This window comes from Canis aureus, chromosome 27 (genome assembly GCF_053574225.1).
Source record: "Canis aureus isolate CA01 chromosome 27, VMU_Caureus_v.1.0, whole genome shotgun sequence".
NCBI lineage: Eukaryota > Metazoa > Chordata > Mammalia > Carnivora > Canidae > Canis > Canis aureus.
In genome coordinates, this window is record NC_135637.1 from 22,809,575 (window position 1) to 22,832,345 (window position 22,771).

A 22,771-nucleotide genomic window follows, 5' to 3' on the forward strand; every position below is an offset into this window, starting at 1 on the left:
TGGATCTTGGGGTTCAGAACAGGCTGCAGTAAGATGGACAGTGCTCTTACGAAAAGAGCCTGGACTGGAGGGTACAGCGCGGATGTGACAAACTGGAGGACCCAGCCCATCCTTGACTGGCCACCCCCTTCTTCTCCCCATCCTGAGGCTGAGACCCCACGATGGGTGCCACTAGAGATGGACTGTAGTGGCAGGCACAAGACAGGGAGTTGTGACACCTGGGTGCCAGGCCTGGCCAGGCCTTCCTCCCTGTCTCCAGACCTTGGTTTTCTCATCTGTAAAGGATCATGGAGGCAAGCTCTCCATGTCAAGCCAGAGCCAGGATATGCAGCATGAGCTTTGGCCATCAAACAAACCCAGGTTCAAATCCCAGCTCCACCACACCTTGTAACTGCATGACTTTGGGCATGTCAGGTTGCCTCTCTGGGCCTCAGTCTCCTCCCCCATAAAATGGGTCTGTGGCATTCTTACCGAATAGGGTTGTTTGGGACCATCAGATGGCAAAATGAAGGGCACATCACCCACACTCAGGAGTGTTAGCCCTTGATATTATTGTTACTGTTATTTCTCAGTCATTGTGCAAGAGTGGCCTTAGCATGAGAGAGGAGGGTGCTGCGGGCCCTCAGAGGCAGAGCCGGAGCAGGTGTCACCCAGCCAGCCCCACCCCCCAGCACAGCTGAGCGTGTAGAGTTGCAGAAGGGGGAGGGGAGCGCATCTTGAATTGCTCAGAACTGCTCTGTCAGCCTTGGGCCGTGGAGCCCCGTCCTGACTCTGGGTTCTTTCCTAGGCAGATGTGTCAGACACCCCAGAATATATGCAAGCGCCGTATTTTCTCTTTTCCCCACCCCCTCCCTAATTACATTGCCTTTTCTGGTTAAGAAGCTCGCACCTACTCACTGCAAAAAAAAAAAAAAAAAAAAAAAAAGGTTATTTTTGGAAACACCCTCCTTCAACAAATATTTATTCAACAACTACCATAAGCAAGGCACCATTCTAAGAGCTGGGGTATAGCATTGGAGGGAACAGTCCCCATTTTCTTGTAGCTGTGAGTCCAAAGGGTATAGGTCAGAGATCAGCAAGCTGCCTGTGGCCAAATCCAGCCAGCTACCTGTTTTGTAAATAAAGTTTTATTAGAACACTGCCATACACACTCTCATACTGTCTGTAACCGCAGAGTTGAGTAGTAGGGCAGAGACTGAATGGCCCACAGAGCCCCAAATATTTACTATCTGAACCTGGGTAGAAAAAGTTGGCTGGGTTCTGATACAGATTAACAAGTAAAGATTTCTTATTAATTCTTCATTCATGGTGCATACAATATGATAGAACTGGAGGTGTGATTTAATTAATTTTTAAAAGATTTTATTTATTTGTTCATGAGAGACACAGAGAGAGGCAGAGACATAAGCAGAGGGAGAAGCAGGCTCCCTGTGGAGAGCCCGATATAGGACTCTATCCCAGGACCCCAGGATCACCCCTGAGCCAAAGGCAGATGCTCAACCACTGAGCCACCCAGATGCCCCTGATTTAATTAATTTTATTGATTGTATTGTCTAATTATATGGGATATGAAACCAGAAGTTTGAATACTACACAAAGTCATCATCAGTAATAGCCCATTACTCCCACAGACAGTACCACTGGTAACGATATGCTGGGGGTGGGGAGGACCTCCCAGAGGTCTTCCTTTGCTTATACTCATTATACATTTATGTGTTTGTTTTTACAAAACATCATAACACATGCTGTTTTATTACCTTTTTTTTCACATTTGCTAGTATAAGACGGCTATCTTTTTCTAACAGCAAATATTCTTGCTGAACATCATTTTCCTTGGCTATTTATTCCGTTGTGTGGATATACCATGTTGTACTTCACCGATCCCCTTCTTACTGGGCATGTAGGTTATTTCCAGTGTGTCCAGTATTTTGCAATGAGATTTCCAGTATTTTGCAATATTTGCTCTCCTGCAGGGAGCATCGGTGTTCAGAGATCTTGGCAAGTGTGTCTAATGATTTTCTTGAGATAAAGTTCTGGAACCAGAATTGCTGAGTGAGGGTTATTCACATTTTAAATTCGAGGATGTGTGTTGTGGCATGTTTAAACACACTCCTTAAAGGCGTGTGTAAGCCTGGTCTTCCCAGCACGGCTGTTAAGAAGTTATGCTTTACGGGCTCTGGGTTGATGCAGTCATCTCTGCCTGTAGGACAAGAGCCCAACGTTGTCACCCATCCGAGGCTTGGAGGTTGGTGAGCAACTAGTCAGAGCAAGTGGTTTTTAGACGTGCCAAGTTCTTGAAGTTTTCAAGAGCATTTTCATGTACGTTTCCCTGTTGTAATGTACACTTCCTCCTCCCAGCCCTCAGAGCATCATGCGAAAGGTGGGGGCAGGTGGATGTTGGGGGCTGAGAGGTGTGCCAGGCCAGGGACGCTGCCTCCCGGTGGTGCCCCAGCACTGCCTCTCCCTCAGCAATTCCTTTTTGTGTGCCTCAGCTTCTCATCTGAAAACAGCCAACTGAGTGGACTCCAGAGTCCTCGCTTTAAATGACAAGATTTGATTAATCCTCATGTGACAGATGACAACTGAAATGTGGATGTGGGTGTGGGCATTGGGTGGATATCCATCAGGGCGCCCATCAGAAGAGATGGGGGGTGCTCCCTGGGATGGGTGCCTCTTGGTCATTAGTTTGTCGTGTGAGTGTGTGCAGACCACCTGGTTGGTATCTCCTCGCCTGCAGACAGTGTGGGTTTTTGTAGCAGCTTCTGAGGCAGAATGGAATTTGAAGAATCCTGCCTTAAAGCTGATTATAAATCTGACTTTTAGAAAATTTTTAGAAGAGTTTCAGGGCCTTTTGGTGGTTGAGCTTTGCTCCCTCGTAACCCTGGGAGCAAAGCTCAAGCTTTGCTTGATTTGAAGTGGTGCCAGGGTCTGCCAGAGGGAGGAGGCATGAATAATTTGCAGTGCACACAAGGTTACCAAGATACTCACCGGAAAAAAAGCGCTGATAAATGGCTTGCTTTCCTAAGCCTTATTTACAGGATGAATTCCCTTAGATAATCCTACCGCCCGATGACTCCAAACTTGGGGGTCTGTATTAAAAGAGTAGTGTACTGTGATGGCATTCAACCAAATACCTAACACCTACTCTGTCCAGAGACTGAGGCACAGAGAGGTTAAGTGACCCGCCCAAGGTCACACAGCTACTAGTAATGACTCCAGACATTCTAGCTCCAGAAACGGTACACATCCAAGGGAGACCGAAAATAAACAGGTCAATTATAATATATTGTGGGAAGTTCTACGGCAGTGCCATCCACCAGAACTTTCTGCAGTGATGAAAATGTTCTGTCTCTGTACTGTTCAATATGGTAGCCACATGGAGCCCTTGAAATGTGGGTAATGCCACTGAGGGACTGAATTCTTTGCTTGCTTGCTTGCTTGCTTGCTTGTTTATTTATTCATTTATTTGAAAGATTTTATTTATTCATGAGAGACACACACAGAGAGACACAGGCAGAGGGAGAAGCAGGCTCCATGCAGGGAGCCCGATGCAGGACTCGATCTCAGGACCCCAGGATCACGCCCTGGGCTGAAAGCAGGCGCCAAACCACTGAGCCACCCGGGGATCCCCCTATATTTTTAAATTTGAACAAATTTAATTTAAATTTAAATAGGCATATGTGACTAGCAGCTAGTACTGGCTAGTATTGAATAGCACAGATATAGAGACTTGAGATCTAGCAGATGGTTCAGGGAAGGCTTCCTGGAAGAAGAGCCATCAAAGTTGAAATCTGAAGGCTGTGGTGGCAGCAGGAGGTGGCGGCTGCTCCAGCAGGTCTGGAGATGAGAGAGAGCGAGTGGCCTGGGGCACATGAGTGTGGCACAGCAGGTGGGAGGGCCTGGGAGGGGCAGGGATGGAGAGGCAGAACCCCATTAATGAAGGTCCCAGAAGCCATTTTTAAGGTGCTTGGACTTTACTCTGAGGGATGTGGGCTATTAAAGAGCTTTGGCAGGAATCCTGCAGGACCCCAATTCTGGTTTTGGGAAGTGTCATGGGAGGAGCTGAAGATAAAGGAGGCAGAGAGACCCTGGAGCTGCCAGAGGCTGGACAGAATGTTCTGGAAGGAGACTTTAAAGGAGTCGGAGTTGATTCGATGCAGGGGTGAAGGGGAGAGGAGTCAGGGGTGCCGTCCTTGGGAATCTCAAGTCTGCATGAGGCAGTGGAGGGAGGAGGCACACATCCCTGCCTGTGGGGATTCCACATCCCTGAGCTAGAATCCTGACCCTCTGCAGCAGGGCCCACAGGCAGGGATGGATGAGAACCTACCAGTTGTGGCTGACCCCATTAACACCCCACCCCACTTCCCTTGACTATCCAGAGGAATTCAGAGAGCAATTCCCTGCCTCCCGCCCCGATTCTACCCTAGGCATCCTCTGGGACCTTGCCCTTCTGATCCCCAAAGGCCCACCTGGACCTCCCTGCCTCCTCCCCGAGCACTGAAAGGGGGAGAGCTAAGAAAATGGTTTTGATCTCCTGGATCCTAAGCTTTATGGTTTCCAGAAATTATCTGTGGAGTCACTTGGCCAGGCCACAGAGCTGGAGCAGAGTGGAGGCAGCAAGCATTCCCCTTCCCCTGAGCTGTGACCCAGAACTGGCACCCATGTGCCTCTCACTGAGCTGAGCGTACAGGGGTGCACAAGCCCCTCATCCAGCTTGCAGCCATCTGCAAAGCACTCAGGACAGCAATGTCAGACCCACTAGAAGGAACCCTTAAGATCCAACCTCTGGCTTCTGAATCTGACCCAGGTAGGGGATTAAGTTAGGGAATGCCTGATTCTATGATACCTTTGAAAAACAGTGAGCAGCTGGGAACGTGCTTGGATGACCACTTCCATTCCTGGGTTCCAGGGAGAATTCTGTTCAGGGTGCAGGGCTTCTGAGAAGGTCAGGTGATTTTTCTTTCTTTTTTTTTTTTTTTTTTTTCAGGTGATTTTTCAAGGCAAAAACATCCAACGTTTCCCCGAGTGGTGACTGACTTCATCCCTAAAGCGTGCATAGAGCCACCCCCACACGCCGCCCGTGGGCTTAGAGATTGGGCGGACTGTCCCAAGTCTGGCTTGCTCATCAGAAGCCAGAGCCTTAAAAATATGCCACCCCTTGACCTGATGATTATATACTTAAGAATTTCTCCTGTGGGAATAATCACAGTGATGTGTCACTTTAGCCTCAAGGATGTTCGTCATGTTGTTGATTATAACAGTGAAAAACATTTAGCAACCTGAATGCCCAGCACTTGGGAATTGATTAAATGAACGTGCTGAGTCCATCCAGTGGGATCTTCTTCAGCCATTAAGGATGAGGCTATGGTTGAAGTGACCCAGGGAAAATTCTGAGCAGAGTATTGTCCATGGGTGACGGGTATTTTTCAAAGTGTTATTCTTTGTGCATTTCTATAATTTCTAAATGTTTTACAACGAACATGTATTATTTTGGTGATGAGAAAAAGCATTCTGCAGGCAGTGGCATTGGGTTGTTCAGACATTAGCTGTTATCAGGGTCTCCAAGTGTGGCTACTTAGCAGAGGTGGCTGAGGATTTTATTCTGAATTCACGCCCTTGCATATACCCCTCCTACAACATCCCCTTGAGCATCATGGGGTACACAAGTATCCCCAAATGGTGAGAGGAAGAGAATGGGGAAGGAGATGGGCATTGATTGGGCATCTCCTGAGTGCCAGGCCCTGTACTAGGAGCTGTCACGTGGGTCCTCTCATTGGCATCCGTGCCCTGAGGGTGGCCACTGTTTCCTCACTGGGTCCTTGTGTCTTCTCTGTGCCCCAGAGAGGGAGGTGAAAACTCTGAGGTCATACAGCTTAGTATTTCCCCAGGCGTGCATTCATTCCCCTGGACCCTATATGCTTGTTCTGCCAAGGATGGTTTCATAGAAGCTGTGAAAAGGTGTAGAGTGTGGACAAAGATGCTAGAACATCCCGACCTTGAAGCCTGCATCAGCTAGGTTACAGAATCTCAGGGGTTGGGTCTGTGCTGTGACCCCCTTCCCCACCCCGCCACCCAGTTCCCTGGTGCCTGGCACATAATAGGTGCTCAGTAAATTTCTGTGCAATCAATAACTTCTATGTCGAACTTTACCTTGTACAACAGTGAGTCCAGAGTAGGCAGGAAGAGTTCAGCAGGAGGAGAGATCACTGTGGGTTGCCATGGCTTTGACGAAGTAGGTGGTTGGGTGCACCAGTTCACATTCCCACCAACAGTGTAAGAGGGTTCCCTTTTCTCCGCATCCTCTCCAACATTTGTGGTTTCCTGCCTTGTTAATTTTCCCCATTCTCACTGGTGTGAGGTGGTATCTCATTGTGGTTTTGATTTGTATTTCCCTGATGGCAAGTGATGCGGAGCATGTTCTCATGTGCTTGTTGGCCATGTCTATGTCTTCCTCTGTGAGATTTCTGTTCATGTCTTTTGCCCATTTCATGATTGGATTGTTTGTTTCTTTGGTGTTGAGTTTAATAAGTTCTTTATAGATCTTGGAAACTAGCCCTTTATCTGATATGTCATTTGCAAATATCTTCTCCCATTCTGTAGGTTGTCTTTTAGTTTTGTGGATGTATCCTTTGCTGTGCAAAAGCTTCTTATCTTGATGAAGTCCCAATAGTTCATTTTTGCTTTTGTTTCTTTTGCCTTCGTGGATGTATCTTGCAAGAAGTTACTATGGCCGAGTTCAAAAAGGGTGTTGCATGTGTTCTCCTCTAGGATTTTGATGGACTCTTGTCTCACATTTAGATCTTTCATCCATTTTGAGTTTATCTTTGTGTATGGTGCAAGAGAGTGGTCTAGTTTCATTCTTCTGCACGTGGCTGTCCAATTTTCCCAGCACCATTTATTGAAGAGACTGTCTTTCTTCCAATGGATAGTCTTTCCTCCTTTATCGAATATTAGTTGACCATAAAGTTCAGGGTCCACTTCTGGATTCTCTATTCTGTTCCACTGATCTATGTGTCTGTTTTTGTGCCAGTACCACACTGTCTTGATGACCACAGCTTTGTAGTACAACCTGAAATCTGGCATTGTGATGCCCCCAGATATGGTTTTCTTTTTTAAAATTCCCCTGGCTATTCGGGGTCTTTTCTGATTCCACACAAATCTTAAAATAATTTGTTCTAACTCTCTGAAGAAAGTCCATGGTATTTTGATAGGGGTTGCATTAAACGTGTATACAGCCACTCTGGAAAACTGTGTGGAGGTTCCTCAAACAGTTAAAAATAGACCTGCCCTACGACCCAGCAATTGCACTGTTGGGGATTTACCCCAAAGATACAGATGCAATGAAACGCCGGGACACCTGCACCCCGATGTTTCTAGCAGCAATGGCCACGATAGCCAAACTGTGGAAGGAGCCTCGGTGTTCAACGAAAGATGAGTGGATAAAGAAGATGTGGTTTATGTATACAATGGAATATTACTCAGCTATTAGAAATGACAAATACCCACCATTTGCTTCAACGTGGTTGGAACTGGAGGGTATTATGCTGAGTGAAGTAAGTCAGTCGGAGAAGGACAAACATTATATGTTCTCATTCATTTGGGGAATATAAATAATAGTGAAAGGGAATATAAGGGAAGGGAGAAGAAATGTGTGGGAAATATCAGAAAGGGAGACAGAACGTAAAGACTGCTAACTCTGGGAAACGAACTAGGGGTGGTAGAAGGGGAGGAGGGCGGGGGGGTGGGAGTGAATGGGTGATGGGCACTGGGGGTTATTCTGTATGTTGGTAAATTGAACACCAATAAAAAATAAATTAAAAAAAAAAGAAGGTGGATGGGAAGAGGGAGGGGTGCAAGCAAAATTGCAGAGGCTGGGATGTATGAGGCTTGTGTGGGACCTAGTGAGGAGGTCTGAGAGGGTAGGAGGGGAGGGTTTGTTTGGGGTGGGGCAGGAGATGAACTGGAGAGGATATTTGGGGCTCAATTGCAAGGGGTGTTGGATTTCCGCTGGAGGACTATAGGGAGCCATCGAAGGTGGTTGGGCAGGGAATGGGTGTTTAATTTGCCTAAGTGAACAAGGTGAGGAAGTCAGCCTTTAATTCATTTAATGGAGCTCCGTGTGCCCACTGTGTGCCAGCACTCCTTCAAGTGCCCCAGCCAAGGGCAGAGGCATCAACTGGGCAAGGGAGATAACTGAGGGATCCAGGCTGCCTGGGGTGCAGTACCCAAGCCTCCTGCCTGGGCTTGTAATAGGGATGGCCGTGGGACTTCAGCGAGGTGGTGCGCAAACAGCTTGGTCGGTGCTGGGCACAGTGAACTGCTCCACGGGTGCTGTGTCGGAAGCACGGTGGTGGTGGGAACCCGGGGACGGGGAACAGCTGAGGGAGTGTGCTAACCAGGTGGACAAGTCCTGAGAGATAGAAGATGGAAAGAAGATTGTCCAGTCTGTGGTGCCAGGCGGAGAGAGGGGTCCTGAGGATGGGCAGCATGGTGCCCCGCAGGGGAAGGTGCAGGGGAAGGTGATGCCTTCATCCCAGTCTGCTTGCCTGTAGCACTGATGGTCCTGCATCATGCGGTGTCTCGGGCAAATTGGGACAGTTGACCACCGTAATGCCCACCCCGGACATTTGGACCCGTGTCTGAGCAGGGGTAGGGATCTGGGGTAGGTTTGAGTCGGGGGGGGGGATGGGTTTGAACTGGGGGCGATGCCATGTGATCTGCGTCAGCAGGGACCAGGTTCCAAGCATTTTTCCCTGATCGACATCTCTCCCCTCTGGCTTGTCTCTGCAGGACCAGCTGAAGCAGTGTTTCTCCAGGAGGCCCCCCGAGGCCAAGGACACCGACACCCTCGTGCAGGAAGCCGACAGCCAGTATGGGACATGGACAGACCAGCGCCAGAGTGGGGAGAGGTAGGGCAGGCGGGGCTCCCGGCTACATGCACAGGGCGCTTGGATGGAAGGCAGTGTGACCCACGTGCCCCCCCACTTCTATATTACTAGAACCCATGTTGTCTGTAAGCATAGGAATAACCCATTCTTGTTGTAAAAAAAGAAATTTGTATAAAAAGCATAGAAAATTATTTTCAAATGATATATATGAAATGTCCAGAGTAGGTAAATCCAGAGAGACACAAGTAAATGAGTTGCCAGGGGCTGGGGGTGGGTAGGTAGTGGCGGGGGGTGACCGATTCCTAAGTACCAGGATTCCTTTGGGGAAGATGTTCCAGAATGACCTGATGGTGATGGTTGCACCACACCAAATGTTCTAAATGTCGCTGATGGTAAACTTTATGTTATGTGTATTTTACAAGGAAAGAAGTGACAAAATGAAAACCACCTGTAGTCCCAGCACACAGATCATTCACGAAAGCATGAATACGTTCCGTTAGATGTCCGTCTAGACTTGTCTTCAGGATGTCTGTGTGTGTTTGCAGATGTAGGAGTGCATGACACATGCTGCTGTATAAACTATGTCTTGCATGTAATGTCACCACAGTTAAGGCTTATAGGGCCCTCAGGTGTCTGATTAGGTCTGTGGCAGAAGCCTTGAGGTTTATCAAGTCCAGCCTAGATCCAGGAGACAAGCAGCTCTGGATTCCAGCTCCACCCTAGCTGCCGATGGGACTCTGGGTAAATTGGTGATGCTCTCCAGATTCGACGTTCCACCTCCATAGGAAGGAAATGATGCTTATGAGAACAGCCGGGGTTTACTGAGCACATGTGCCAAGCACTGTTATCAGCTCGTAAACATGTTAGCACTGAATCCTGCAGAGGCGAAGGCTGGGGCACCCCACCACATGGGGTTGTTGGGAGGGGAACCTGTGTGGCAGTTAGCATATTTCCTGGCACATAGTAGGAGCACCTATTCATTGCACCTGTTCGTTGTTTTAAAACTACAGTTTTTCTTGTACCCCTTGGGCAGGACCAAGCACAATAGTGGCTTCGTGGACACCTGGGGTCTACACTGCTGTGTTCGCAGCAGCCCACCTCTTCCCTAGCTGAGGCTCCACTAACAGGGTCACATGGCCATGTGACCTTGGTCAGGGTCCTATGGTCTTTTGAAGTCAGAGTGACCTGGCTGGACTCTGGAATGGCCCCCTGCCAGCCTACCCCCCACCCCCACCCCCAGGCCCTAGTCCTTGTGACTCAGTTTCCTTACCTGTGGGTGGCCTGCCCAGGGATCAGATGGACACAGCCCCAGTCTCCCACCTGCCTTTCCCTGCCTCTCCCAGCCAGGCGTGGTCACAACCCTTCACTGGGTTATGGCTCACAGCCCACGATGTTAAAGTCGGGTGGAGGTGGATGGAATTGAAAATGGGTACGAGGGTATCCCTGGGTGGCTCAACGGTTTGGCGCCTGCCTTTGGCCCAGGGCGCAATCCTGGGAACCCGGGATCGAGTCCCGCTTCGGGCCCCCTGCATGGAGCCTGCCTCTCCCTCTGCTGGTGTCTCTGCCTCTCTCTCTCTCTCTCTCTCTCTCTCTCTCTGTCTGCCTCTCCTGAATAAATAAATACAATCTTAAAAAAAAAAAAAAAGTCACTAGACTTCACTTAGATTTCCTGCAAGAGCCCTGTGGACTGTGAGTCTGAAGCCAGGGTCTGCCCCCCACCCCCGTCCTGGGCCTCCAGGGTCCCCGTGGCCCCCCAGCTGGCCTTTGGGCCCTGGACCTCGCCTGCGGGTGGCGCCCCCTTCTGTTCCCGGGGGGCACTGCCGCGCCCCCTCCCCGGCCCGCGTCCCGCCGGCCCCTGTCCCCAGCGCTGGGCAGCAGCGCCATCTGCTGCCCGTTTGGTGGTATTTCCCTCAAGTCTGGGCGGGAGGCGGGGGATTTGCTTCAGATCCACCCCACACCCCCACATCCTGGCCGTTCCCAGTAATAAAACCATCCCAGGGCCTGCAGAGCATGGACGTGCTGGGTCAGTGAAGCACCTGTACACGCTCCGCTCGGGGGTGCAGCTCGGGCGGCCTCCAGGGCCCCCTCCTGTCAGGGAGATAGTGTCTGGGTGCCCCCTCCCCCCACGCCCTTCTGCAGGGGTGGCTCCCCCGCGCTCTTAACTTTGATGTCTTTTTATGGGGAGGGGGCTTGTTAATTTAATGACTGAATCTATTTATGAATTTCTGTCCTATGTGGTTCCAGTTATCCAAGCTATACACTTCAATCCATTGCCGTGGGAGGAAATTCCAGAAGTAGGAGAGAGTCAAGGGCAGGGATGCTGGAGTCAGTTCTGGGCCCCCCCACCCCGGGCAAGCTGAGTCACATCTCTGTGCCTTGGTTTCCTCGTCTTTAGCGAGGTTAATACTTAGTTTCCTGGGGCTGATCCTACCTGGTAGCATCCTCGTGGCTGTAGTAGGATCATAGGGCGAGCCTCGCAGGATTGGGGAGAGGACCCAGTGACGGTGTGCAGCAGTGCCTGGCACGCAGTAAGTGCTCAGTAAATCTTGATTGAGTGCATGCACGAGTGGGTGGAGCGGGGCAGATTACCCTGCCTCCTGCCCTCACAGGCCACTGCCGCTGGCTTTTTGATCGACATCAGCACAGTCCAACAGAAATACAACTCGAGCCGCAGATGTGAGATGTGGGTGACTTAAAATGTTCCAGTAGCCACCTCAAAAGAGTAAAAACGAAACAGGTGAAATTAATCTTAACACCTTAATTTCAGTAATAATATTTTATTGAATCCAGATCTGAAATATTATCATCTCTACATGCAATCGATATTTTACATTCTCTCTCTCTCTCTCTCTCCCCCTCTCTCCCCCCCTCTCTCTCCCTCTCCACCCCCAATGTTGGGAATCCATTGTGCGCTTTATACTCTGGGCTTGCCCCTACCGCCTGGCGAGGGCTCAGTAGCCACATGTGACCAGCGGCCCCCACTCCTGCCCAGTGCAGGACAAGACTGACCCCTCCCCTTCCACACCTGTCCAGGTGTTCTGGAGGCACCGTGAACAGCGCCAGGCGGTGCCCAGGAAGGTTATCCTGCGGGGATGTTCTGCGTCCCCTAAAGCACACCCTGAACCTGCATCCTGCCACCTCCACTAGAAATTCAGTCGTGTGCAACCACCTGCACAATTATGTCTCCCTTCCTTCCTTTCTGCTAGTTTGGCTCCCGAGTCCCCGTCCCCGGACAGCAGTGCCACGTCAGCGCGGAAGCAGCTGCCCAGCAGCCGCTTGTCCTCACTGTCCTCCCAGACAGAGGCCACCTCAGCCGGGGAGCAGCTCAGCTGCTCCAGGGACCAGCGAAGCACCAGCATAGACCGATCCAGCACCGATTTGGAATCCACCGATGGGATGGAGGGGCTGCCCCCGCCTGATGCCTGCCCCGCGAAGAGGGTGGACGACTTCTCCTTCATTGATGTAAGTCGGTCATTGGGAGCATGTGTCGGCAAGAGTCATTTCTTCTTAAAGGGATGCTCTGGCGTCTCCCAGGGAATTGCCCCTCTCAGGGGTAGAATCTGTGTGCCAGGGACCCCTGGGGTGGGGTGCAGAGGGAACAGTCTTCAAGATGGGACTGTTGTCTGCGTGTAGCTTGGACCTGCCGCACGCCAGCTGTGTGTCTTGGTGCAAATGTCTTCACCTCTCTGAGCCTTGGCTTTCTCATCCACTGACCACCAGCACAATGGGCTCTATGACCTCAAATATAATCACATCTGGTCAAATTAAAACTGATCCTAGCTCCCACCTGTTAGGTAAGCAGGAAGTCTAGCTTCTCATCCTTGGGGCGGGGAGACAGGGGTGCTGCCTGAGGTTTGCAATTCCAGGCATGCAGAGTCTGGAGTTCTGCTCAGCCCAATTCTGCTAGGTGTTCTCACCCAGGTCTTGCTTGGTGGCATGTGTCTCTAATGCCAGTGGATCCAAGTTTCTCTGTAAATGGGTAGTGACAGCTCCAGGAAGGGGGACCATTCAGGCATAGATAGCCCTCATGTGGGTCCCCAGGGGCAGCCCCCAGAACTCAGCTCTTCTAGGTCCCAAGCAGAGCCAGCCTCCAGGATGCCAGCCACCCAGGCCCAAAGGCATCCTGCTCTAGCCCCTTTCAGACCAGTACCTGTCCTCTCTCCTCTCACAAGAGCCCCACCCACAGGGGTCAAGGTACATTTTGCTTTTCAATCCTTGCAGTCCCATTATTCTCCTTCCCTGACAGTAGGGCTACCCCTCACCCAAACTCCCGTGGATGCATCATCTAAATGGTGCAAAATCTAAAAGCAACCCGTTCTCCTGGCAGTTAAGCCTCGTGCCCACACTCTTGGGGATAGCTACCCAGATTCCCTCCAGAAGGAACACCACTGCTTTGTGGGAAGGGGCTTCCTCTGGATCCTCACAGGGGATTCCCCCTTCTAAGTGTGAACAGGGTCTCTTGCTGGCATCTCTTAATAAAGGCAGAGATGGGGAAAGACACAAGTGCAGTCTCCCTTGGGCCACCCCACTGTATAAACATGGACGTGGTGTGGGTTGTAAGGATTCAATTAGGTGATGTGTTCAGGTATTCAATCAACAAACATTTATGTTGCTCAAGCTGTGTCCCAAGCTTTGCTGTAGCTTGTGTGCTTGCGTGATGTCACCATGCCAGGGCACAACCTACTGGACTGACCTTCTAGAACACTAAGCAGTTCTTTCTCAGTGTCCATATAAATATCAACAGCGGTGGCAACAGCCACCGGTCTCTGAGTGCTGGTCCCTGAACTGCTCACGTGCCAGTAACCCCAGGAGGCAAAAGTCCTGCCCCATTTTGCAGATTAGAGAACCAACGCGGCCATTGCGTGACTCAAATGCGAGTGCCCCAAGCACTGGCTGCTTATTTATCACGTACTGAGGTCTAGGTACACTGCCCACCACAACTCAGGGCTCCCGTGAGGGCTGTTTGGAGGCTGAGAGGGGAGGGGAGGCACCGAGGCATCCAGGCCCTGCCCCAGCACTGGGGAAGCAAACCAGTTGCCCCTCAAACCAGCTCCTCCTCAGGGTAGCTTTTCCACACTCTCTCTGAGTCTGAAAACCTGGATCTGTCTTGCTGCCTCTCCCCCCAGCCCCATCAGGCCCCCCACTGGCCACCATTGTGCCCAGTTTGAGAAGCAGCTGCAGGAACATTGGCTCCCTCCTCCTACCTCCAGTGTGGTGTCTGCCACTTACCAGCTGTGGGAAATGACTCACTGAAATTAGCCCGTCATCGCTCCTTTAGAAGGCCTTGGGTGACGGAATTTCTCCAAAGCAGACCTGAGAGGGAGGAACTGACACTTCAGGCGAGCACAGGAGCCGGCCAGCAACAGCTCCTTGCCTGAGTGAGCCTTCCTCAGACACCATCTGAAACCAGAACTCTCCATCCCTGGCCTCACTGAATTCTCTCAACCACTGTGGGCGGCAGATACTACTATGATCCCCTTTTTACAAAGAGGGGCACCTGGGAGCGTTTGTAAACTCTTGAGGTCACACAGCTAGGATTTGAACTGTGCAGGATTTGAACACAGAGCTCTGAGTTCTTTGCCACCATGCCCCCGGGGTGACCACCAGGCTGGTGGCTGTCGTACCTCCTTGCTGGGCCCCCCTGGGTGGTCTGCATCCCGGGCACCTTTCACTGTGGAAGGTGATAAGCTTGGAAAGTATTACGGACCTTCTGCTGCCTCTGCTCAGTGTGGATGCTTGCAGACAAATGCTTGGTGCAAGTACTTTGCCCTGCACCCTCCACCCGCACCCTGAAGTATTGTGGGTGATGAGGGGAGGACGCACCCAGGATGCCTCAGCTCCCAGGCCCTGTGTGAGTAAGGTTCCTGCAAGGATTTAGCTAGATGATGTACTCGGTCATTCATTCAGCAAGCAAACAAACACTGATCGGGCTCCTGCTGCACACCGAGCGCTAATCTAGTGTACATGCTCCTCTGCTGTCACCAGGAGGGGAAAGGCGTTTTCATCACATCTACTATGTGGCTGGCACTGTGCTAGGGCACTTGAGGTTCGTGTGATTAGTGTAACCAGCCTACGTGGTGTGGCTTGCAGAGAAATTTAGGCTTATGGTGTTTAGGTGACAATAAAAATGTGCAAATGCTAGCCCGCGTACCAGCCAAACAGCATCTCCTGTGTCAGGGAAGCTAAGCACACGGGCCATGGACAGTGCCCTCAATTCATGCTTCCCTTTGCTTTCCCCCCTCCTGCCCTCCTCCCCGCCGTTCCCACAGCAAACCTCTGTCCTGGACTCAAGTGCCCTCAAGACCCGGGTGCAGCTCAGCAAGCGAAGCCGCCGCCGGGCTCCCATCTCCCACTCCCTCCGGCGTAGCCGTGTTAGCGAGTCGGAGAGCCGGTCTCCTCTGGAGGAGGAGGCCGACAATGCGTGGATGTTCAAGGACTCAACAGGTATGCCACGCCCTCCCTTCTCCATGGACACCACGCTGAACCGCAGGACGGATTTGGGTTAGAGACAGAAGTTCCTCCTTTGTGGGCTGTAGGATAGTAGAGCTCAAGTGACGTGGGGAACTGCGCTCTCTGGTTCTGCAGACCTTATTAGAAACTGGGTCAGGATGATATAGTCATTGGGGCTCCTTGGGTTGCCAGGGACAGAGATACAACTTAATAGGTTTTTTACCATTTCTGCCTTTACCCTTACTAAATTTACTCACACTTCCTTGAGGTCTGTTTGCCGGTCTGGGCCAGATCCTTGAGTTGAAAGATCAGGTTTATTTATCATCGGCCTCTTTTGTTTCCAATCAATTATTTAAGGCTATGCATTTTCCTCTAAGGACTTCTTTGGCTGAGTCTTAGGGCAAAACCTGAAATGAATCTCAAAGAGCCCATAGGCATCAGCCACGGAAGGGTATTCCAGACAGAACAGTGGATCAGAGGGGCAGAGGTTCAGGAAGAATGTGTGTGTGTGTGTGTGTGTGTGTGTGTGTGTGTGTGTGGCAGGAGCCTCTGTAAGTGGTTTGGGAATAGCAGGGATCATGCCGGAAACATAGGCAGAGGCCAGTGCATGGACAGTCATGATTCCTTGCTAAGGAGTTTGACATCGTCCGTAGATAGGGAACCACAGAGGAGTGTTAAGAAGAAGCAGAATTGGGGCACCTGGGTGACTCAGTGGTTGAGCATCTGCCCTTGGCTCAGGTTGTGATCCTGGGGTCTTGGGATCGAGTCCCGCATTGGGCTCGCTGCAGGGAGCCTGCTTCTCCCTCTGCCTGTGTCTCTGCCTCTCTCTGTGTGTCTCTCATGAATAAACAAATAAAATCTTTAAAAAAAAAAAAAAGCTGCAGAATCTCCTCTTGTAATGGAAACCGTAGCAGGTGACCTCCTCGCCCAACACATATGCAGCAGTTAGTCCCTCAAACCGTTGTGGGGCCTTTGTTCACTTGGGGTTTGCCCACAGCAACCAGTGGGACGTCAGGCCAGGCTCCAAGCTGAGTAAGGGGTGACGTTTCTGAAGAAATGCTTGGAGGGTCCTCCCTCCCTCTCCTACCTCATGTTTATTATCATTATTATTATTATTTTAAAATTTTATTCATTCATCTGATAAAGAGAGCACAAGTAGGGGGAGCAGCAGAGGGAGAGGGAGAAGCAGGCTGTCTGCTGAGCAGGGAGCCCAACGTGGGACTCAATCTCAGGACCCTGGAATCATGATCTGAGCCATCCAGGGCCCCCCTCATGTTTGTTCTTAAAGGAAGTGTTTAAATGCCTTGAGTGAGACCTCTCTGCACGCTTTCTGGGTTTGCTGAGCCAGATTCCACTGAGCTGCCTGGGGCAAGTAAAAACCAGCATAGGTGGGATCCCTGGGTGGCTCAGTGGTTTAGCGCCTGCCTTTGGCCCAGGGTGTGATCCTGGAGCCCCAGGATTGAGTCCCGGATCGAGTCCCGCATCAGGCTCCCTGCATGGAGCCTGCTTCTCCCTCTGCCTGTGTCTCTGCCTCTGTCTCTGTGTCTCATGAATAATAAATAAATAAAATCTTAAGAAAAAAAAAAAAAAACCAGCGTAGTGACAGAGGCACACCGTACCCCCAGCTGGAACATGTCAGCAGTCCTCTGGTTCCCAGCAGCCTTGAGGAACCAGCCTGGGGCTGGGGAAGGCCTGGGGGTCCGCTTTCTGACCACCCCCAGTTCCCTGCACAGCCTAGGGGCTCCAGAGGAGCAGGCCTTGCCTGGTTCCTCCCCGTCCATCCCCATTCCCTCCCCCTACCCCGCACTGCACCCAAGCCCACGTCAGGGCCTCCAGGAGGCTGGAACCCCTCACCCCTCACCCCTCACGCCTCATGGACAAATGGTCCATGTCTCCAGAGTGTCTCCTATGAGGCTGGAGCATGGCGATGGGGTTAAGTCCCCATAAAGGGGGCTCTGGCGAAGGGAAGTGGCTTCCTGGTCCAGCCCTGGGCAGACCTTCCATGAGACACACGAAGCCCTCTGCTCCCCCTTCTGAGACCACGAGCCCCCTGCATGGCTGGATTAAAGCATTTCTGTCTCCTTCCCCCTGCCAAAGACTTGCTTCTCTTACCCTGACTGGGAAGGAGCCAGGAGCCAGGAGGTGGGTGTGTCTGTGCCTTCTTCTCCCAGGAGAACACCTGTCATGCCGCATCGTCTGCGATGAGAAACCTGTTTGTAAAATGGGCCAGTGATCACTTCCGGGCGGGGCTGGCGCGAGGACTGCAGGAGGGACTGTGCAGAGGGCCCGCTGGCTGTCAGTGACTTCAGCGCTGTCTTTTCTTTGCCACAGAAGAGAAATCTCCCAGGAGGGAAGAGTCAGATGAGGAGGAGGAGAAGCCCTCCAGGGCTGAGAGGACGCCCAGCAGCCATCTGCAGAGGATGCCTGTGTTTCCAGGCATGGACCCGGCCGTCCTAAAGGTACCAGACTTTGCACCCAGAGCTATCCTCAACCTTGGCAGCAGAGGGAACAGGCCCCATGTTTCCTTCCCTCCGCTCCCCCCACTCCCGTCCCCTCCTTTTCCCCTTATTTCCTTCCCTCCTTCCTTCCTCTCCATTTTTGAAACAGTTTGACTCAAGAAGTTCCAAAAATAGTGCAGGGGATTTGCATGCCTCACCCCAGCAATACCTCACATGGCCACAGTACCTGTCATGTTTTGCAAGTATAAAAAAATCAGTGAGCAGTAGATGCACGCTTGTCCCTGTGGCTGATTTGATAGGCCTTCCAAATGCGAATGTCTTGCAGCCGCTGTGCTAGACTGGGGGGTGGGGGGGAGTGGGGTGGGGGTGGGGGTTCCTGCCTTTCATTTCCAGCATGGGGACAGATGATCTGTCACACGGCAGCCTAACACAGCAGGCAGCGAAGGCCCTTGGCTCCCATGTGGACGCCCCGTGTAACCCCCAAGGCCAGTTCTTGGGTTCCTGGACACAGCTTGGATCCACCACACACTGTCCAGAGGAGGCTCTTGCGATTCGTGTGCTGTGGTTAGCACGCGCTCCCCGAGCCTAGTGGCAGCCACACCTGCTCCAGTTAGTCTCGGCCATGGGCAATGCTCAGCAGTTGGGAACAATCAGGGGAGGCGGCTGCCGGGCTCGTTCTTGAGGGACCGAGGGTGAATCCCAGGTCTTGAAGATTGCTCGACCTTTCACCGTTAGGCTTCTCCTCTGTAAAATGGGGAAAACCAGCCTCTACCTCAAGCTAATGTGCATCAGACGTATTAGGCCCGGTAGAGTCCAAATGGTGGGTGCTTAGTGCACAGAGCCCTCAGGCGGGTGATGGCCATGGGGGCCGTCCCGCGTCGCCTCGGAGACAGCTGCCACCTGCCACCAGCACCCCCCTGGGCCTCAAGGGAACTCTATGCACACCATACTGTCATCCCAGCCCCAACCATGTCCTCCAAAAATGGGGGGAGACCCGTTGCCTTTTTCCTTTGGGAAAGTAATACTCAGAACCTTACTTCATTCCTGTGGACACAGGACCAAGGAGCTTAGCAGGGCTGAATGTCATCTGCAAGATGGGGCCGTAAGCGCCATGTCGGGGTTCTTGGGGAACATCCTGTCCTGAGAACACACAATGGTGGCTTTTCCATTGAGGATGACATGATTGTGTGGGGTTCTGGTGGTGCTTCTTTGATCCTCGTGGCCACGGGTGGCCACGGAGGCTACATGCTTGGCCTCTGATTTCTCTTAGCCTCCAAGGTCAAACAGCATCTCCCCTGCCCTGGGATTTCCTGCCTGGGTCCATTCAGTTGCTGGAGAGCCATCAGATGGGACCCCTCCACAGACCACAGGTGGTTACAGACTCGGTTCTCTTCTCTCTCCAGGCTCAGCTGCACAAGAGGCCAGAGGTCGACAGTCCCAGTGATACCCCAGGCTGGGCCCCCCAGCCCAAGACCCCCAAGTCCCCCTTCCAGCTGGGCAGTCGTGTGCTGCCCTCCAGCATGGAGAAAGACGAGAGGTGAGGGGTCCTAGGGATGAGCACCCCCCCCCGCCCCCAGACTCAGGATGCAATGCTGGGAAGTGCTTGCCCGGGTCTTAGAGCCGAATGCAAGGGGATTTTCAACTATTATTTTCCCCTCTAGCAGCAGAACTTTGTTCACGTTAAACTTTGGGCAGCCTGATACCTAAAATCACACCATGGTGGGGGAAGAGGACCAGGAATCAGGCCGGCTGGCCTCTCATTTACCCTCTTCCCTCCACGCCGGCTGGCCTCTCATTTACCCTCTTCCCTCCACGCCCCACGTGGAAATCCAGAGCTGTGTTGTGGGAAGACTACTGACCTAGTCCAGCCCTCTCCAGACTGATTGGGAAACAGGCATCCTCTCTCCTCTTGCCCTCTAGGGAAGGGCCTTTGTCTCAGGTGAATCAGAGAGACCCGGGAAGATGGATAAAAGGGCACAGCCAGGGTGAATGAGATCCATGAATTCAGCTGCCCTGCACAGAGCCACTGGCCCTATCCCAGGCTGGGCCAGCATGACACAGAGATGAACGCAGCACAGCACCTGCCTCCTCCCACCCAGGGGGCTCCCAGACCAGGTGCTTAGGCAGCTGGGGGTAGAGGTTACAGAGCACAGCTCTAAAATCACACACATCACGCAACCCAGGCTCCATCTCAGCAGTGCGGCTTAGGAGCTTCATGGCCATGGAGTCACTTTGCCTCTTTGGGCCTCAGTCTCCTTATCTGTAAAATGGATTGGCTCATCATTCTAACCTTCCAGAACGATCATGAGGATGAAATGAGGAAGCGTGTGCAGAGCCCTTTGCCCTGGTGCTGGCTTACAGACGTGCTCACTACAGGATAGTGGGATTCTGGAGTGCCTGGGGGGGTCAGTCACTTGAGTGTCTGACTCTTGATTTCAGCTCAGGTCATGATCTCAGGGTTGTGAGATCAAGCTCCCACATCAGGCTCTGCCCTGGGCATAGAGCCTATCTAAGATTCTCTCTATCCCTCTGCCTCTGGCTCTTCCCCACAATTTCCTCCCTCCTTCCCCAAAAAGGGTAGTGGGATTCTTATCACAATTTAACACATAAAAGTTAGCGATTATTCACACTAGTGTAATGTTATAAGTGTTGCAATAGAGCAGCAAGCTATAGCCCACAGGCCAAATTCAGCCCGCTCTCTGTTTTTATAAATAAAGCTTTATTGTCACACAAGCACACTCATTCCTCTCTGTGTCATCTAGGGCTGTTCTTCCATTACAGCTGAAGAGATGACTAGTTTTAGCAGACACCTCATGACCCACAAAGTCAAAACTACTTACTATCTGGCTCTTTATCTGACCCCCACGATAGAGGAAGGGCTCCTAACCCAGACTTGAAGAAAAATGCAGAAAAAAGGCTTCCAAGAGAAGGAATTTCCTGAATTGAGTCAAGATAGACAAAAAAAAAAAAAAAAAAGGCAGCATGAGGAGGTCCCAGGCTAAAGTCACAGCACGTGCAAAGGTCTGGAGTCCCAATAGTAAGGAGAGCTATAGCCAGTGCATTTAATCAGAGAACAGAGTGAGTTGTAGCAAGAAAAGGATAAGAGATTGAGAGAGAAACAAGGTCACAGTTGAGATGGTGTCTCTCGTGCTCTGAAGACACCAGAATTGCAGGGCTGCTCTGGAGTCAGCTGAAGGCTCCAGCATTTCTCCAGGGCTGGGGAAGCCCCCTGACCAGGGTCTCGAAAGCACCTCTGGAGGCCTGGTCTGGTGCCTCTGCCATCAGGTGACACTTGCCTGGGAGACCCCAGAGTCCTGTCTGCCCAAAGGACCTCTCCTTCCTTGCATACTCCTCATCCCACCCCAGCTAGATGAGCGAGTTCCCTGAGACCTCTCAGGCCTTGGGGTCAGGAGCTTTCTCTGAGGTCAACACAGGTCAGATCTTGTGAGTGCTATGTTTAATTATAAAACTAGTATATGCTCACCATACTAGACCACCAGTGTGACGTTGGGGCATCTCTCCTGTCATTTTAAGTCTTAAAATGTAGTTGAGGGGATCCCTGGGTGGCTCAGCAGTTTAGCTCCTGCCTTCAGCCCAGGGCGTGATCCTGGAGTCCCGGGATCGAGTCCCATGTCGGGCTCCTTGCATGGAGCCTGCTTCACCCTCTGCCTGTGTCTCTGCCTGTCTCTCTGTATATCTCTCATGAATAAATAAATAAAATCTTTAAAATAAAATGTAGTTGAGATTACAATTATATATACATAGTTTATTTTCTGTTACATATTTCATGTGGTCATTTTCCCAAAGCCATTAAACATCTTCATAAAAATGATATTTTTTTTCAAAGAATGATGACTTTATGGCTTTTGTTAAAATGGTGTGTTCTCACTACAAGCGATTCTGAGAATACAGGAAAGTACATGAAGAAAGTAAAAAATAAAATAGAAGTGTCACCACTGAGATGGTGGCTGCTCAAATGTATTCACTTTGAGAAAATTCACTGACGTGTGCACAGGTCACAGGTTTGAGTGGTTTGAGTACTTTTCTGGATGTGTGTTCTTCAATTTAAAGAAGCTAAAACAAATCTTACCCACCCCCCATCCCCCGCAAACAATCATGTTTCATTATTTGGTGAACATAAGGCATCTATCTGTGTCTTATGGGTATTGCATTAGACAGTGTTCTCCAAAGAAACAGAACCAATAGGATGTATATATACATGTACACAAACAGAGCAGGGGGAGGGAGGAAGGGAAGAGGAGAGAGAGAGGGGGGGAAGGAGAGAGAGAGATGTTGAGAAATAGCGAAAGAGAGAGAGAGATTGAAATTTATTTTAAGGAATTGGCTCACATGATTATGGGTACCACCAAGTCCCAAATCTGCATGGCAGGCTGTTAGGCTAGAGACTCAAGGAAGAACCAGTGTTGTAGTTTGAGTCACAAAAGCAGTCTCTTATCAAAATTCTCTCTTCTGGGAGGTCAGTCTTTTCCTATTAAGGTCTTCAACTGATTAGATGAGGCCCACCCATAATACCGAGGGTAATCTGCTTTACTCAAAGTCTACTGATTAAAATATTAATTTCACCTTAAAAAATACCTTCACAGCACCATCTAGAATAATGTTTAGCCAAATATCTAGGTGCCGTGGCCTAGCCAAGTTGACACATACAATTGACCATCACAGGCATTTACATGGGTAGAGAGCAATAAGGATGGAGACGTGCCTGGGTGACAAATGGATAGACGGAAATAAATTCTTGTGTCAACGTGACTTCACAGCTGCCATTATTTCATAGAATGGTGATTTACTTACCATTCCTTGATGTTGGGTGCTTTGTTTAATTCCTGTATCTTGCTCATCAATCACAATAACATAGGTACCTTCACCGCCTGTACGTGCCCAGCTCAGCAGCACCTGGGTGCTGTGGGTGCAGGGTCAGCTTCCTCCCAGCCCTGCCTGCAAGGAGTCCTAAGT

General features: G+C 51.0%; 1 protein-coding gene and 1 long non-coding RNA gene across 9 annotated transcripts in view; one reads left to right on the forward strand and one right to left on the reverse strand.

Annotated features, from left to right (window-relative positions):
• KIAA1671 (KIAA1671 ortholog) overlaps positions 1-22,771 on the forward strand; it is a 202,032-nt gene that overhangs the window by 172,385 nt on the left and 6,876 nt on the right. For all 8 annotated transcript variants that reach the window (XM_077876093.1, XM_077876097.1, XM_077876098.1 and 5 more), the window contains 5 exons: positions 8,791-8,909; positions 12,095-12,350; positions 15,158-15,332; positions 17,670-17,797; positions 19,201-19,334. In XM_077876093.1, coding sequence (XP_077732219.1) covers positions 8,791-8,909; positions 12,095-12,350; positions 15,158-15,332; positions 17,670-17,797; positions 19,201-19,334 — 812 coding nt within the window. The remainder of the gene's footprint in view (positions 1-8,790; positions 8,910-12,094; positions 12,351-15,157; positions 15,333-17,669; positions 17,798-19,200; positions 19,335-22,771) is intronic.
• On the reverse strand, positions 949-12,612 carry LOC144300062 (uncharacterized). The gene is made up of 3 exons (XR_013366703.1): positions 12,058-12,612; positions 11,320-11,601; positions 949-1,108 (listed from the first exon to the last, which is right to left on the reverse strand). It is a non-coding gene; the product is annotated as an uncharacterized LOC144300062 (long non-coding RNA).